The sequence below is a fragment of the Mytilus edulis genome, chromosome 9, assembly GCF_963676685.1.
Source record: "Mytilus edulis chromosome 9, xbMytEdul2.2, whole genome shotgun sequence".
Classification (NCBI taxonomy): Eukaryota; Metazoa; Mollusca; class Bivalvia; order Mytilida; family Mytilidae; genus Mytilus; species Mytilus edulis.
The window spans coordinates 41,070,973-41,089,765 of NC_092352.1; the positions used below are offsets into that span (position 1 = coordinate 41,070,973).

At 32.4% G+C, this 18,793-nt stretch overlaps 1 protein-coding gene across 1 annotated transcript; it reads left to right on the forward strand.

Moving 5' to 3' along the window:
* The first annotated feature begins 501 nt into the window (after nucleotides 1–501).
* On the forward strand, nucleotides 502–13,859 carry LOC139490321 (uncharacterized). Its single transcript, XM_071277148.1, has 6 exons — nucleotides 502–1,279; nucleotides 2,050–2,136; nucleotides 4,347–4,421; nucleotides 10,107–10,187; nucleotides 11,967–12,051; nucleotides 13,666–13,859. The coding sequence occupies exons 3-6, from the start codon at nucleotides 4,358–4,360 to the stop codon at nucleotides 13,814–13,816; spliced, it is 381 nt and encodes a 126-aa protein (XP_071133249.1). The 5' UTR covers nucleotides 502–1,279; nucleotides 2,050–2,136; nucleotides 4,347–4,357; the 3' UTR covers nucleotides 13,817–13,859.
* The last annotated feature ends 4,934 nt before the right edge of the window (nucleotides 13,860–18,793 follow it).

The following is an 18,793-nucleotide window of genomic DNA, read 5'->3' on the forward strand; positions in this document are numbered from 1 at the left end:
ATCACTGTTCAAAATATAAAAAGGAAGACATACTATGGGGTTATATTATTTTTATTCTTCACGGAATAAATATCATGAAATATTTGTTTACAGAGGAATATTTATAATGAAATTATCTAACATGATAATGATTTGGAAGGGAAGTTTGTTACAAGAAATAAATATACACGGACATCATTACTATGTAGTTTAAACACAAGATTTAATTGATACAGGTTATTTCTATCTTTCAATCACTTTTGTGTTTTGATACGATACCCGCATTTAAAGTCTAATTTGTGAACCTCAGCGTCGAGTGTATACCTTTTCGTAACATCTCTATTTGTCCAAAGCATACTGATTGCTTGTAAGTAATACAATATATATATACTTTTTCAATTTATTCAGTAGCAGTTACCATATTGAATTTAAATGCTATTATAAATATCGTTTACATGGCAAAGTTATAAATTCAAGTTTCATGGTTGTAATAATCAAAAGAAGGAAAATCTTTATGTTTAAACATGCCAAAGAGTCAGTTCTTCTTTTCTGTAATCAAATATCATTGGTGTGATAGTTTTGTATAATTAATTGTTCATAGAACGCGGAAAACATTCGAGGTTTATTACAATAGCAAAGACAGCCCTCAGTCATATTAAAGACTTTTATATGGTTAAACGGTTTTACAATTACTTGATAAGCTGACAATGACACAAGAACTCAAGACTGGCTTTTAATTAGCTAGTGTGTGTATTATAATTGTTCCTATTAATTTTAAATCATTTGACAAAATCTACCTCTAAAAAGCAGTATGAGTGCCAATGAGACAACTCTCCATTCAATTCACAATTTGTAAAAGTAAAACATTACAGGTCAAAGTACGGTCTTCAACTTGCTAAGTACGCATGATCTACGTAAGAATTCACACGACTTTAGAAATGTTTTGTTTGAATACTTCTGAACATTTCAATTAATTTGGTTAACTAATTGTTTTGATTCAAGTGTACTGTTGAGTCTAATGTAGAGATTGTTGTGGTCAAGTAGTAACTACAAAAGCCTTATCGAGGGTCAGTTTTTGAAGTTCAAACTCAACAAGTGCGAAAATGTCTGAATTTGTGTATTCATTTACTTTACTTAGCTCCAATTGAAGAAAGCCTTAACTTATCTGTAGACAATGTGCCACCTTTACATTGCCTTCTCATAATAAAGGGTGTACAAAGTAAAAGGACAATAAAAGATTGCAACCGAAAACTGAAGAAAAAGAATTTTGAAGTCGTTGACAGCATCATATTCCGAATTGGCAAGTATTTGAATTTGGTATACTCATGTAAAATACATCATGTTCTATATTTCATTTGATTTTCTGCATTCATGGAACAGACGAGTACTGTAAACATGTCCATCAGATTATAACTCGTTAGTTAAAACTGTTCATACAATTTTCAATATGACTAGCGTATAAGAGTTCGTACTTGACATACCATAAATTGTCTAATGTGTAATGTTTTTACCTAGCTTGTAGACTAGATATTCAGCCTTCTAAGTGATTACTAGACCTATTAGAAACTAAGGTTCGACTTCCCACAGGTACAGTTGACATATGATGAGTTAAGCTATATTTTTTTTTTGCCTTTATGATCATTTAGCTCCTCCCGTTTATGCTTTGGATTTCAAATGTATGGGTTTTAACGAACAATCATAATGAAGGTAATTACAGAAAAGCATTGACATTTATAAACTGCAATTTTCATTTACTCGTGCTGTGTCTAATGAACTGCTTTTGAACTGGTTGTCGAAAATTGTACCATCAGTTATAAGAGTAGTCAGTTATTTTAACTCGTATGTTTTAAAGCATACTTTTGGCATGAACAAGTCTAAGTTTGAACGTTCTTCATTAGGGTAAACGAAGAAAAGCGCTATGGACGCATGCCATTTATATGTTTTGAATTTATTTGACTTAGTCAGAAATCGATTCAACTGATTTTCTTTTAGAAATAAAATAAAGTGAATGTAATAAACTCAATATTAAAATCTAAATAAAATTAAAAAAAAAACGTTTTTCTTCTTCAGAAAATATATATTTACAGTGGACGTGCAATAACTCGCAGGGTAATAAAGGTGAAATCTACTTCAGAGTAATATTTCAAAATCATAGTGGTAGGTCTCTCTTTTTTACATGTTCTGAATATTGTTGTTTTATTCTTAAATTCTTCCAATTACAAGATTGAGGGCGATTAATTTGCAGCCGTTGATTGTAAATAAACAGTACTTGATACGAGTATAAAACAAAACTTACATTTTACCTGAACATGTGTAGAATTATGTTTTCCCCATAATTGCGTTTTTTACACTTCTTATATCTGTGAGACGGAAATTGTTTGCATTTTTTGTAAATTATTTTTCCTACATCACATAATATACTGCATTAATGGATATCGGCTTAACCTTCAAATGGTGTGAGTGTTTATTTGGTAGAATAACATACAGTAATTGTACTGCTTATTATAAGATTTTTTTGTAAGATTTAGAATATATAATAAGAAATATCGCAACAAAACAAAGGAAACTATCTACCAAAAAAATAGGATTTGTCTTTTTAAACGCATGTTTATACATTATTACTATCTTAAAATTCCAGTGTTGATCTTGCTAAATTAAAGAAAGGCAAGCACATTGTCTCCTTGAAATTAAGTCAAACAAAATAATGTACTCTAAACTACGCTGACGCTCATTTCAAGGCAATACTTTAAATCGTACCAAACGGTCTGAGTTGTGCTTAAATCAAAACCAAACAACACAAACAGTACCTACCAACAAACCATTGACTTGCAGGCTTCTGACAATGGACAGCCACATCATTTATCAAATCTCTGTGTGGGCGTTTACTCCTTCCCAAACTTGAGACATTGGTGAATAACAAACAACAAAGGAACAATAAAAAAAAAATGACTTCAAAAGGGTTTGACCCATATAGTCCCAACCAACAACAGATGTAACATGAATAAAGGCAACAGTAGTAAGACACAGTACAAATATCTGAATACTAGGATTTATTGAAAACTAATTCAAAGCCAGTATCAATATCGAAAACATTCCAAGACTTACATTAATTATATACATCACAACTTTATAAAAAAAAAAAAAAAAAAGTATGATTAGTAAACATTTCTAGTACTTTCAAAGATCAAAAATAAATACCATTACTTTTGTTTATGTAGAACTACATGAAATAATGTACCTATATAAACGTTCTATCAAAAGGTCAACTAATTAGTGGTAATTGTCCCCTCTGTGAATCTGTTTAAAAATTAACATATATCTATCATATCGTCACGCCAACAATTTTAGGCTTTTAATTAAGTGTTTTTTCGACATCTGACGTGAAAAATTATAAAAATTCTCAACTAATTTATCTGACGTTAAAGGAAAATAATGAGTCAAAATTGCCTGTATGCATGCATCAAGTCAAAATTGGTACATGTACTGGGTACTTACATTACATAGAGTTCAAATGTACTCCCTTTTTATATAGCTTTTTTGCAAATGTACTTCTTGAACTATATTATCTTTTGATAAGTTGAACGCTGATCATGAATTATTATCATAAAAAAAACTTTATTATTGGATTAAAAATAAATCTGATGAAACATTGTAAAAGCTCAAAAATATTGATAATGATGTAAACTCTGTAGAAGGTTTTAATTTTCTACCTTATATACAAGACTTCTAACATAATCAGATCAAAATAAACAATTTAGAATGTATTTGTTCATGCTGTCGAATCATAATAATGAACATGCGTAGAAATCCTTTATTTGTTCTTTTTTGGTAACGTTTTTAGCTTCTTGTTGACGTCGTTAGTGCTGCATACAGTAAAGTTATACATCACCAAGTTAACTTAATCCAGAAGAATATTAACTGCTCGGCAGCAAATAACACTAATTATAATAGTCAAAATGATCAAACTCTTAATATAACTGTATTTGAATCAAAAGACCATAACCCTTTCTCAAAAGATAGGATTCAACTTAACAAAAGTACGTTTATTTTCTAACACACAAGCTACTTTTACAGATTCTTTACAGAGTTGCATGACTGAATTGCGTTCGAACTAAATTGTTAACATTTTTTGTAGAAATACATCTAAGTTGACAATCAGTGGTTTAGTAGGGTTCATGTCGTTAAATATTGTTTTATGAAAGGTGTTTTGTTGTTGTTTTCTTATCCGTCGTCTTTCTATTTGGCCATGGTGTTGTCTATTTCTATTTGACTCGGGATTTATTGATCCCACTTCTGTATCTCCACTCTTTTTTAACTCAATACTTCAAGGTGAGGTAATTTTTTCATTTGTTTTTTTTTTCATGTAGATGCAATAACCATGTTTACGGACAGCATAAACACCCCGAAAGCTACAAATATACATGTTGATTTATCACTTACAGGTTAGTGTACTAATATTATCACCTTATTGTGAATTGATATATTTATAATATTTATCTTATCTGATTCAAGTGAAAATAAATGTATGCCATTCCTATCAAATATGAATTCACGTAAAAGGTCCGATTGATTGGTTAGTTGATTGATGTTTATCGCCATTTTCATCGCTATTGTGATTTTCCTGTCGGTCAATTTTTATTTCTGCAGGACGCTGACGTTCCTGTAGAAAATGTTAGTCAGATTGTAATAACTGTAATATTTTTTCTGTCAATTCGAAATAACATAAAAAATGTGGTGCACACTTTTAAATAACCCCACTACGCGCGTTATTCAGTGTGCACCAAATTTTTTATGTTATTTCTTCATAGACAGAAAAAATGTTACAGTCATTCCTTATTTGTTTTATTTTACCTTTCAATAGGCCTCTTTGTCAAGTTAAAATACGTTGAGTCATCCTATTATCTTTGACGTATTAATAACTAGGAATATGTAACAGTAAAGGAAACTAATTCAACCAAACTACCGCAATAAAAACTAGAGGCTCTAAAGAGCCTGTGTAGCTCACCTTGGTCTATGTGAATATTAAACAAAGGAAGCAGATGGATTTATGACAAAATTGTGTTTTGGTGATGATGATGTGTTTGTACGTCTTACTTTACTGAACATTCTTGCTGCTTACAGTTATCTCTATCTATAATGAACTTAGTCCAGCAGTTTCAGTGGAAAATGTTAGTAAAAATTTACAAATTTTATAAAAATTGTTAAAAATGGACTATAAAGGACAATAACTCCTTAGGTGGTCAATTGACCATTTCAGTCATGTTAACTTATTTGTAAATCTTACTTTGCTGTACATTATTGCTGTTTAAAGTTTATCTCTATCTATAATAACCCAAAACAGTAAAATTTCCTTAAAATTACCAATTCAAGGGCAGCAACCCAACAACGGGTTTTCCGATTCATCTGATAATTTCAGGGCAAATAGATCTTGACCTGATAAACACTTTTACCCCATGTCAGATTTGCTCTAAATGCTTTGGTTTTTGAGTTATAAGCCAAAAACTGCATTTTACCCCTATGTTCTATTTTTAGCCATGGCGGCCATCTTGTTTGGTTGGTCGGGTCACGCCACACATTTTTTAAACTAGATACCCCAAAGATGATTGTGGCCAAGTTTGGATTAATTTGGCCAGATAGTTTCAGAGAAAAAGATTTTTGTAAAAGATAACCAAGATTTACGAAAAATGGTTAAAAATTGACTATAAAGGTCAGTAACTCCTAAAGGGGTCAACTGACCATTTTGGTCATGTTGTCTTATTTGTAAATCTAACTTTGCTGAACATTATTGCTGTTTCAGTTTATCTCTATCTATAATAATATTCAAGATAATAACCAAAAAAAAGCAAAAAATCTCTAACATTACCAATTCAGGGGCAGCAACCCAACAACGGGTTGTCGGATTCATCTGAAAATTTGAGGACAGAAAGATCTTCAATAAATTTGGTAAAAACAGCCTTAGATTTCATATGATGCCTGACAACATAAAATCATTACCTAATTTAAGTAATGTTCTACCCACATTTTACTTGAACATATTAAAGAGCTGGTATGAAGCATATAATACACCAACAAGTAATACACCTATCATAAATTTAAGATATATTAGGCAGCAAAGGTTGTGGGGTAATAAAAATATAAAATTTAAAGGAAAATGTTTAGTTTACCCAAATTGGATAAAAGATGGTATTATTTTCATTAATGATATAATTGACCAAAAAGGGCACATATCACAAAAACTTATATTGGAGAAACTAACCTCAAAAACCAATTGGATCTCAGAACTTTTAAAATTGAAAAATTGTATTCCAAAAGAATGGGTTAGTACATTAAAATCTGACAAATCTTTGAAAACTTCTGTAAAAACAAAATTAAACTTGTCCTTGATTGTTAACAAAAAAACAGAACTAATTGAAAACATGTCATCCAAAGATATATATAACTATTTAAATAACAAAAATGAGGAAAGACCACTAGGGTTCTCCAAATGGAAAAACATCTTCAATCTATAATCAATCACTCCAATAAATAATGTGCTTCAATTTACTTTTACCTATTTAATTAATAACAAATATAAAATGTTAAGATGGAAATTACTCCATTTCATCCTACCATGTAAACAATTATTACTACAATGGCACATACAAGAAACAAGTATGTGTGACTTGTGTAATGTGACTGAAGATTACGAACACTTTTTTCTCAAATGTCAATTCTTTCATGAATTTTGGAAGAAAATATATGTACTTGTAAGCAAAATCAAAATTGGGTCACATATTTTTAATTTTAAAACTTTAGTACTGGGCTATAAAATACATGATCCTATGTATAATGATATAAATCTCTTCCTTACTGTCTTATTATATTCAATTCATAAAAGCACTCATATATCAAATTATAAACAAAAAGACATAGACGCTTATACAGTTTTCAGAAATGAATTTTTAAACACATACGAAATTAACATATATATTAATGCTAAAAACAGCAAATTTTTAAATGATGTAAAAAGATACATATGATCATGAATAGCTAGATACAATATTTTTCTTTTATGTATAGAATTTGTGTAGCAAAAGTTGACAATATATCTGAGCACGTGGTAATATACCAAAACAGCATGCTTTGTGAAAATGTACAGAATTTTGTCTCAAAATACTTTTATACACACTTTATCACTTAATCAAATGAATTTCCAACTACAACGTCGAAACTTACCACATGTAATTTTTAACTAAAGTTTAAGTTGTTCGTGTGTATCAATAAAACATATAAATTAATCCGGACAATTGATCAACAAGCTTCAACGGTTTTCATCAATAAGGTTAAAGGTCAACGATCATAAAGTTTTAATCTTTAGAAACAAAACCGGACAAAACTGTACACTTTCCGTAATTATGAAACAATATAGTTTGTAAAATGTATGTAATAACCATGAACTGTAAAACTAACAAACTATTATCTTATATATTAGGTAGCACTCCACAGTTAGAAAATAAAATTAAAAATGAGCCACAAAATGTTTTATCATCTCCTATTCCTGGATTTCTAATACATTAACCTAACTGTTTGTGTTGTACATGTGCATATGTATGTAATCAGTATATTCCATAGATTTGATTTTCAAAAGTTGAAAGAGTGAAAATTAATTCCTTTTATGTGTATCCATGGCAACATTCTGCATTTATTTACCATAAAATATTGCAAAAAGGGGGGTGGACATGTCACATATCCCCCCAAAATTTTGATCAAACTAGAATTTCAATGCCTTTGAGTGATACCTTTTTAGAAACTGTTTTCATAAATCTTCCTAATGATCAAATAAAAAATGGGTGTCTTTCGCCTCATTTTTTCGTAAAATCCAATCACAAAGTTCGTGCGATAAAAAGTTGGAAAAAAACATTGCAATAATTTCCGGACCAATGTATGGTAGGGACATGCAAATACGGACTGTCATACAGAAAACAGCCTATATTACATACATTACATAATCTTGATGTTCATATAAACCCAATACAAAGGCTATTTTAATACTCAGCTATCCAAAAATGAATTTTATTGCACACTAGCTCTCATATTTGAAAAATCCACAGGGGCCAAAATGCGAAACTACACACCTAACTGTGGAGTGCTACCTTAAGGTGAAATTTTCCCCCTCCTGCCTCAATTTTTATTATATTTTCTGTGTTCTACTAGCTGTTACGATGAAAATGGTACCTTAGTTTTTAAAATTGGTTCAGTAATAAAGATTTTATGAAGGTTAGCAGTTGATGTTGAAACGCGACAAAAAGTGATTTAAAAATAAATGCTGGATCATAGTGAAAAACTTCAAGTCTGTCTCATTTTTGGGGTAAATTTCTAAAACTTTTCCCATTATCTTATTTAAAATCATAAAATTACCGTCAAAGAGGACAAATTGTACAATTTTTAGGTATTTGAAAGCACTTATAGGTCAATTTTGCTGTAAATAGCATACCTAACCTTGGTTTAGAAGCTCTCAAGCAGGGTATAAATTTCTAGCAGTACTGGCATCATTAAATTTAATTAATGCCAAATTATAATATAAAATCCTGCTAAAAATGTTTATTTGACTTATTCGCATTCAAAAATATGAAGCGATACATTCTGAGGATATCATATAAAGCGCAATCTTTGGTTACAATGGTGAAGCTAATTGAGTACAAATTTAAGACCGCAACATGTCTAAGTGTCAAAATGTGTATATTTGGTTGCTAAGGACAGTAAACAATAAAATAAACATAAATTGCATTCCTAGCAGATTTTTTACCTTTAGAACTAAAACAAGAACATAAAAGACTAAAGATTTGTGGTAAATTTTATCTTAAAAAGTGCATTTCTGTGCTTTCTGATGTGCCATAAGGTAGCACTCCACAGTTAGAAAATAAAATTAAAAATGAGCCACAAAATGTTTTATCATCTCCTATTCCTGGATTTCTAATACATTAACCTAACTGTTTGTGTTGTACATGTGCATATGTATGTAATCAGTATATTCCATAGATTTGATTTTCAAAAGTTGAAAGAGTGAAAATTAATTCCTTTTATGTGTATCCATGGCAACATTCTGCATTTATTTACCATAAAATATTGCAAAAAGGGGGGTGGACATGTCACATATCCCCCCAAAATTTTGATCAAACTAGAATTTCAATGCCTTTGAGTGATACCTTTTTAGAAACTGTTTTCATAAATCTTCCTAATGATCAAATAAAAAATGGGTGTCTTTCGCCTCATTTTTTCGTAAAATCCAATCACAAAGTTCGTGCGATAAAAAGTTGGAAAAAAACATTGCAATAATTTCCGGACCAATGTATGGTAGGGACATGCAAATACGGACTGTCATACAGAAAACAGCCTATATTACATACATTACATAATCTTGATGTTCATATAAACCCAATACAAAGGCTATTTTAATACTCAGCTATCCAAAAATGAATTTTATTGCACACTAGCTCTCATATTTGAAAAATCCACAGGGGCCAAAATGCGAAACTACACACCTAACTGTGGAGTGCTACCTTAATTCACTGAATAAATTCCCTGGTTATCCAGTGACTAATTCACAGGGCTACTCGGCCAATTGCTGTAGGTCGAGTAATTTGTTACAACAGCAAAGAAAAGTGCCAATAAAGACATTATTTTATTAAAAAAAAAAAGATCTTCACCTGATAAACAATTTTACTCCCGTCAGATTTGCTCTAAATGCTTTGGTTTTTGAGTTATAAGCCAAAAAATGCATTTTACCCCTATGTTCTATTTTTAGCCATGGCGGCCATCTTGGTTGGTCGTCCCGGTCACGCCACACATTTTTTAAACTAGATACCCCAATGATGATTGTGGCCAAGTTTGGTTTAATTTGGCCCAGTAGTTTCAGAGGAGAAGATTTTTGTAAAAGTTAACGACGACGGACGACGACGACGACGGACGACGGACGCCAGGTGAGCTAAAAATGTATCATTCCTAAACGGAAATAGGTACATACATTGATAGCGTTACTTTGGTTAGTACTGGCATCGCCACTATAATCTTAATTAATACAAAATTACAAATGTTTGTTTTAACTCAATCATAAGATATATTTGTTTTATGTCATTATTTTATGTCAGGAAAAATAACTACCTTCAATCAAAACAACAGTATGACTGAGGCTACAGCAATAACCACATATGACAGAACAACACAGACAGGTAAAGAGCTGCACATATGTCAAAATTTCGGTAGTTACTCACATTAATAAATTTCCTTGATACACATAACCTCTTTTTTATTTAGAAAATTTACACCCGGTAGGTACCATGATTATGAAGACAAACAGCTTTAAGATATAGAAATGCAAATAAAACCAGTGGGCTACAACTAAATTTAAACAGACGCAGTAGTTTCATCACACATTTTAGATGTCAATTTCAAAATCTATGTAACATCATTTAAGCAACATCTGGATATGAAGTATATACGTATGTCGATATGAATGAGATATTCCGAGGCTCCCGTTTTCTATCATTACTTCTTGTGGTACCTACTGACCCTATGAACATGTTGAATAAAAAATCAAATAAAAAAACTTGAACCACACACCTAATTTAAAAAAAATCCCAATGATTTAACTCTGGTCTTTGATTATATTATATGATATATGCTTATATTGTTTAACAATAGAACATGATTTATACGTTCGGCTAAACTTTAAAGTTGTCTCCCTGTAGTGTTATGTACCATTTTAAGTAGATAGACGGTTTGTGCAGTAATTGACCAAACATTTCTAAATGTAAAATTGAGGCCATTGCTTAAATGTTTTGCAGAACCATCATGATTCGGTTGATACTTATACAACATATTTTAAACAGAGCACTACGGAGATGCTCAACTTGCCGTGAACATTCCCTTCCTTTTCCCTAGATTTTAATTTTCCTATAGTCAACTTTCCATTTCTGTGTAGCAACATCCCAGCGGCACCAGCATATAAAGTATATGTATCTCAATTGATACGTTACTCTAGAGCTAGCTCAAAGTACGTTGATTTTGTTGAACGAGGAATACTGCTTTCTCAAAAGTTGCTAAGACAGGGCAATGTGAATCAATCAAATTAAGGTCATCCCTCAAGAAATTTTACGGACGCCATTATGAGCTGATTGGCCATTATGACAAAAGTGTGTCAGAAATCATATCTGATATTCTTCCTCAGTCATAATAACCTTTCATCATTACCGAACTGAACAAAGAAATAACACGAAGGTGCCGTATACGGTGCAGGAAATGCTTACCCTTCCGGAGCACCTGATTTCACTCCCGGTTTTTAGTGGAGTTCGTGTTGTTTCTTAATTATAATTTATAACTGTTGATGTAAATGTCCTTTGGTTTTGTGAGTCTTTGTTTACGACTTGGTTTTGATTGTTATTGTCTTTGCGGCAACATATCAGACTTAATCGCGGATTATTACTAGCCATGATCTACATGACGGGAACCGATAAGGGGGCAGGAACTACTTACCCTTTTGTAGTACTAGTGTTCGTTTTGCACAGTACTAATGTCGTCTCCTACTTTTTGCAATTGTGGTGTATCATTTTCTTTAATTGTAAGCTTTTGATTGCGAGTTGTATTTTTTCTCTCTTTTTTGTAATGCTGTATAACAAGTTATTTTCGTGTTTTGCGTCTAGACACTAGGGAGTTTCAGCATGATCCATATGTTTTTATTAAAATATTCACTACTAAATGCTCTGGGAAGGGACAAGGTTTAATTATAAGGCCCTAAATAAAAGAAATATGTATTGAGATATCTGAATAAACATATCATAGATGCCAGGATTTTAATTTAGTATTTGAGCCAGACACGCGTTTCGTCAACAGTACATTTAGTATTTACGCAAGACTGTATTCTTCCTGGAAATTGCAACATATATCGTTATTAATCTTAATTTACATTTTGAATACGTTTAAATACAATGAGTTTCAATTTTTCATTTCAGTAAATTATGGTATGATTATTTGCAACTGTGTGCTATGTATTCTTGTACTTCTTGTCTGGGTCGTTCTGTTTTTGAAGCATCACAGGTATATCTATAAAAAAAATCTCTGTTATTTCAAGAAAATAAAAAACCTTTAATTCGGATAATAAAACGCAGACAATAAAAGAAAAACATTAAAAAAAAAATCCGTAGTGTTGTTTTATTTATTTTTTATTTTTTTAATACGACCTCTTTGTTGTATCATAGACTATTTTATTTGATCAATTTAGATCGATATGATGTTAATGTAACTATAGCTCCAGATCTTATCTATTCAGTTTCAAATAAAATTTAGAATGGGAATGGGGAATGTGTCAAAGAGACAACAACCCAACCATAGAACAGACACCAGTAGAAGGTCACCAATAGGTCTTCCATGCGAGAATCTCCCGCACCCGGAGGCGTCCTTCATTTATCTGACCCCTAAACAAATATCTATACTAGTTCAGTGATAATGGACTTCAGACTAAACTGCGAAATATACACATGAAACTAAAATTAAAAATCATACAAGACTAGCAAAGGCCAGAGGCTCCTGACTTTGGACAGGAGCAAAAATGCGGCTGGTTTAAACTTATTTTCTTCAAAATTAGTAAAAAGTTAAATAAAAAAAAATGCTAATCCCCGAGGAAAATTATTTGAAAAATCCCATTGGATATATAACAGTTTGACAAACACTAACTGTGGTCTTTCAGATGCTTAATATGTATTAACAATAGAACATGATTTAAACATTCAGTTGAATTTTAGAGTTATCTCCCTGTAGGGTTATTTGCATCTTCGCTAGCCAAGGGTTACGATCCACTCCCACTCTCTTCACCCTTGGCAGATTGAGCCAACATTTGTGATATAAATGTTGCGCCATCTATCGGAAGATTAAAGTCACGCCCATTCCGAATACATTATTCTTGACCAATGGTATCACTTGAACTCTTCAATTTGGAGGTAAAAACATGGCAGCGTCTAGATTCTACCCACTTTATAAAGCCGGAAACGAAAATATACGTCAACATTCATGCATTTGTGCATGAAACATAAACAGAAACTTCTATTAGTTGATTAAAAACATTCAAGTTGTCAGTAAATATAGTCGTATGTTTAGTAATGTAAAGACTTGTTGCACAATAAACACGTGGCAATTGTTTACAAACACTTTCTACATTTACACGTGATCATGTTATAGGCGATTTTTGATTGGATGCAGCGAGTTTCTACTGCAACCAATAAAAATCCTTACCTTGTGTCTCCGAAATATTATCTCAATCCGCCAAGGGTGAAGATAGCGGGAGTGGATCGTAACCCTTGGCTAGCGAAGATGGGTTATTTGTCACCTTAGGAAGATAGACAGTTTGTGCAGTCATTTAACGAACATTTCTCAATGGTAAAATTGGGGCCATTGCTTGAATGTTTTTTTTTCAGAAACCATCACGATATAACATATTTTTAAAAAGAAAATCACAAAAATACTGAACTCCGAGGAAATTCAATATTCAGTCGGAAAGTCCCTTATCAAATGGCAAAACCTAAAGCCCACACACATCAGAGTTAGTTACTACACGATGTTTTGATAAATATGTGATTCCACAGAGAATGTGCAGCATCTGATGACCTTTGTGTTAACATTATAATGCTTAACGTTAACTTTTTCTTATTGGTCTAGATCAAGAAAACAAGTCTCGATGCAAACGATCGAAGAGACATCATCAAACAGAGAATCATCAAGGATGTCAAATTACGACACAATTAGTTTGAATACCATTCCACATCCTATTCATATAACAAACGAAACTTATAGTGCGGCATGGGTCTAATGAAAATGCATACTTCTCAAATATATTTTCTTGGTAACAAAAATGACTGAATTTAATTTGTTAGATTATTGTTTAACTTGAATTCATTCAATATTTTTTATTTTAAAAAAATCAAATGGTAAATGTATTATAGATAAACTATGTATATGTATTGGACTACACGTACTGCATTGATAATATATTTTTTATGTTCTTGTAATTTCAAATTTGCTACAATCTGAAGTATTTGAAACCTAAGAGATAGTGCAAAAGAAAATGTGTTTTAAAAAAATTAAGATAATCAATTTCAATTGAATTTTTGGTCTTCAATGCCCTCAGCTTCGTACTTTATGTGGCCGTTTTTCCTTATTTTATTAGAGCGTTCATGACGTTAATGACGAGTCTTTTGAAGACGAAACGCGTGTCTAGCGCAAATACAAAATTACAATCCTGGTATATATGAGTTATTGACAACTACTGGGTTGATGCCACTGTTGGTGGAATTTTTATTCTCCTTGGTTATCACCACCCCAGTACACAGCAATTCAGGGTTGATATGAAGTATCATTGATATGGTCATAATTAAAATTAACTGATTACAAAACTTCACATTTTTTTTTTAAATACTCTGGCTTTTCTTTCTCAGGAACAGATTACCTAAGCTGTATTTAAAAAACTTTAAGAGTTTTGAGGTCTTCGATGGAAGGCGCACTGATGAGTCTTTTGCAGACGGAACGCGCGAATGGCGCAAATATAAAAATCAATAATGGAATCTTTGATATATATATTTAAAAAAAATAGATGTGGTGTGATTGCCAATGAGAAAACTCTCCACAAGAACCAAATGACACCAAAACTAATACCTACATGTATAGGTCACCATAGGACCAATGAGCAAAGCCCTAACGGCATAGTCAGCTATACAAAATTTAAAACAACACGTTTAATAATTACGTGCGTCCGAAGCGCTTTTCTAGATTTACTTTCATCAGGTTGTAACCTAAGTTTTTTTTAATAATTTCAAAATTGATAAACGGACAATTTAAGTAAAGTTTGTTTAATCATGTCAGTACCGAAGTTCTGACTACTGAGCTGATGATACCCTCGGGGACAGATAGTTCACCAGCAGAGGTATCGACCCAGTGATGTGAAAAATGGAAAACAACACGTTTAATAATTTCATGCGTCCGAATCGCTTTTCTATAAAAGGCCCCGAAATGATTTTATTTTCAACCACTGATATGCCACTGCTGGTGCAGTTTTTATTACCCGAGGGTTGAATTATCATTGCAATGTTCATAATTATAAACTAACTGTTTACAAAACTATACATTTTGAATTACTGAAGCTTTTCTAGGAATAGTTTTCATAAGCTGTATTTGACAAAACTTAAAGGATTTTTGTATCCTCAATGCTATTCTACTTCGTATTTTATTTAGTTTTTTATGCCCCATTTATGGACATTTTTTTTTCTGGTCTGTGTGTTCGTCCGTTCGTCCCGCTTCAGGTTAAAGTATTTGGTCGAGGTAGTTTTCGATGAAGTCCAATCACCTTGAAAGTTAGTACACATGTTTCCTTTCATATATGATATTTCTAATTTTAATGCCAAATTAAGAGACTTTCCCCCATTTTAAGGGTCCACTGAACATACAAAATGATGGTGCGGATTGGGCATCCGTGTAATGTGGACACATTCTTGTTTGAACTTTTTTTATTTAGACGTCACTGATACGTCTTGTGTAGACACATTATATAATTCAAAACACATTATTTATAAAGCTTTCCGTAGGAAAAAAAAACATCGGTGGTTTTGTTTTTAACGGAAGTCACATGTTTAAAAACGGGGAACAAAAGCCGTACGGTGACCTATAGTTGTTAATGTCTGTGTCATTTTGGTCTCTTGTGGACAGTTGTCTCATTGGCAATCATACCACATCATCTTTTTATATTTACAAGTAACGATTGAATGGACAATGTGAAATCGGTACGGCCTAGTGTATTCAGATGAAATTTATTACATGTACATGTACTTTTTTTCATTTCTGAAAAATACAGAAGCGAATTTGATATATATTACAAACTTTTCGCAAACAGCCATTTACAAATCAATAAATATAGGAGGATGTAGCATGTGTACCAATGAGACAACAGGGAAAAACAACTATTAAATCTATATAAAAAACGAGAAACGAAAACACATCAAAAAACGACAACTACTGAACATCAGATTCATGACTTGGGACAGGTGCAAACAATTGCAGCGGGACTAAACATTTTAATGGTACCAAAACCTTCTCTCTTATCTGAAACAAAAAGTGTAACATCACAAGATTAATGTATTCATTCCTATATACTAATATAACGGTAAGTACGTATCGTTGTCATGCCCATGTCCGTCAATATTTAAAATTAGAAACAATTTCTTAAATTCCTGTTTCAAAATGTGGAAATATATAAGTGGCGCTAAGCCTCCACAGAAAAAAAAATAAATGAGGATACGGTTAAATACTCGCGAATATGAGAAAACAAAAAGGTTGAGGAATAACTCATGGGCAATTCATTTGAAAAAAGACAGATCCTGTTTAAACGAGTGAGGAAGGAATAGTTTGCCAAACATGTTAACAATATGGTCATCCAAAGACAAACATTTTTAGCTCTTGTTACAAAAGCTATAAAAGAGGGACGAAAGATACCAAAGGGACAGTCAAACTCATAAATCTAAAACAAACTGACAACGCCATGGCTAAAAATGAAAAAGACAAACAGAAAAACAGAAAAACAATAGTACACATGACACAACATAGAAAACTAAAGAATAAGCAACACGAACCCCACCAAAAACTAGGGGTGATCTCAGGTGCTCCGGAAGGGTAAGCAGATCCTGCTCCACGTGTGGCACCCGTCGTGTTGCTTATGTAATTACAAATCCGGTAAATAGTCTAATTCGGTAGGTCACATTCATGAAAGGGAAGGGGATTGTAGTTACGACGTAAGGAACATATCCGATATCATTTGTGAAACGGTTATCCCATAACGGTCAACCAACTCGTGATGGCGTCCGTAAAATTTACGAAGGGATGATTTCAACTTCACCATTTGGAACTCTTGGTTTAATAGCTTCATTGTGAGCAGTAACCCTCTATCAAGAAAATCATGATAGGAAATGCAAGCACGGGAATATCGTATCAATTGGGAGATATATACCCCGTATGCAGGTGCTGCTGGAATGTTGCTACTTAGAAATGGAAAGTTCACAATTGGAAAGCTGAAATCATCTCTTTTGTCGTAAAGTTTTGTTTTCAACCGACCCTCATTGTCAATTTCTAGATGTAAGTCAAGATATGAAGCCGACTTAACTGTATCTGTAGTATTGTTTAGTGAAAGAACGTCATCTATATAGCGGAAAGTACAGTTAAAGGATATTGCTAACTTCTTATCTTTCTTCCTAAGAAGTTCCTGCATGAAGTCAGCCTCATAATAATAAAGAAACAAGTCGGCAAGTAGAGGGGCACAGTTTGTTCCCATTGGGATGCCGACAGTCTGTTGAAAAACACGTCCTCCGAACGTTACAAATATGTTGTCAATCAAGAAATCAAGCATCTTGATAATATCGGTTTCAGAGAATTTTTTGTTTGAATCAGAGTGATTCTTTACAAAGTATGATTTATCCCTCCCTAAGACAAGATACTTGTATCTACGTTGGCCATTCTTTTTTATGAAGCAAAGTAATACCAACTCTTTCAATTTGTCTTTTAGTTTGGAATGTGGAATACTTGTGTACAGAGTAGAAAAGTCAAATGTTTTAATACTGTTACAAGATGAAAGAGAGTTAGATTGTATGTACTCTAAAAGATCTTTTGAATTTTTAAGTATCCACATCCGATTCACGCCACCTCTAGAATAGGCAGTTTCACAATAACTTTGAAGCCCGTCTTTGATTGCTGATAAAATAGATGTTAATAATTTAGAAAGAGGTTTCGTGGAGCACTTGGAAGACCCAGCAATATACCGTTGTTTGTAAGGACACTTATGTAGTTTAGGTATCCAATACAGTGATGGAAGATCCAGTTCTTCATCTTTAGTTGAAATACCAAAGGAACAAAGAACAGACCTATGATTATCCAGGATTTCCTCTTTGGTAAGTGTCGTGAGGGTATATGTTGAGTTTCCAAGTGAATTGTCTATACCTAATTCGTTTATCAAGCAATTAATGTAGTGACTGTTACAGACAAAAACGATGTTATTTGGGGCTTCGTCTGCGGGGACAACAACATATTTATCATGGAGGTCGGATAAGTGTTTAGCAACATTTGGGTCTTTAAAGATTGACGTAGCATGGGCATTGATGGACCCATTCAGTTTCTTAATTCTGATTTGTATTAACGACCTCACTGCCTTAATCCATTCGGATAAAGTGTTTACGTCTGCCTTTTCACGTTTAGCCCATTGCCTGGCCATTCTTTTTTATGAAGCCCATCTGAGTCCATCAAAATTTTAAAGTTGTATTTCCAATATAAATTAGACAGTATAGTTAAGCATGAGAGTTCCAAATTCACGAAAAATCGGTATTGATTGAAAAGGCCAAAAATGAAACAAAAAGTGAGTCAAGGACTACAAATATAGTCCAAACATTGAATACCTATTTTTTTAATGTTTAGAACCTGTCATGCAATAGTTGAGAGAAACCGACCACTTTTAATTGAATATGCCAATCTTAATATGATGGAAAGGGTAAGGAAAGAATTTTTTGACAATGAATGTGATTCTGGGCTTGATGATGAAGAATATAAGTCTGGGATTGACGAATCAACTGTCTATTCAATCCTTTAAGATTAAATTAATTGTTTCCATAATATTAAAGTTTCACAATTGTAATGCCTTTTTTATAAAGATAGTTAAAAGATGTGGTATAAGTGCCAATGAGACAACTCTCCATCCAAGTTACTATTTATAAAAGTAAACCATTTAAGCGCAAAGTACGGTCTTCAACGCGAAGCC

Coding starts and splice junctions, on each gene's coding strand:
- LOC139490321 (XM_071277148.1), top strand. CDS start 4,358: ATGTTTACGGACAGCATAAACACCCCGAAAGCTACAAATATACATGTT. Junction 10,188..11,966: donor TGACAGAACAACACAGACAG/GTAAAGAGCTGC, acceptor TTTTCATTTCAG/TAAATTATGGTATGATTATT. Junction 12,052..13,665: donor CTGTTTTTGAAGCATCACAG/GTATATCTATAA, acceptor TTATTGGTCTAG/ATCAAGAAAACAAGTCTCGA.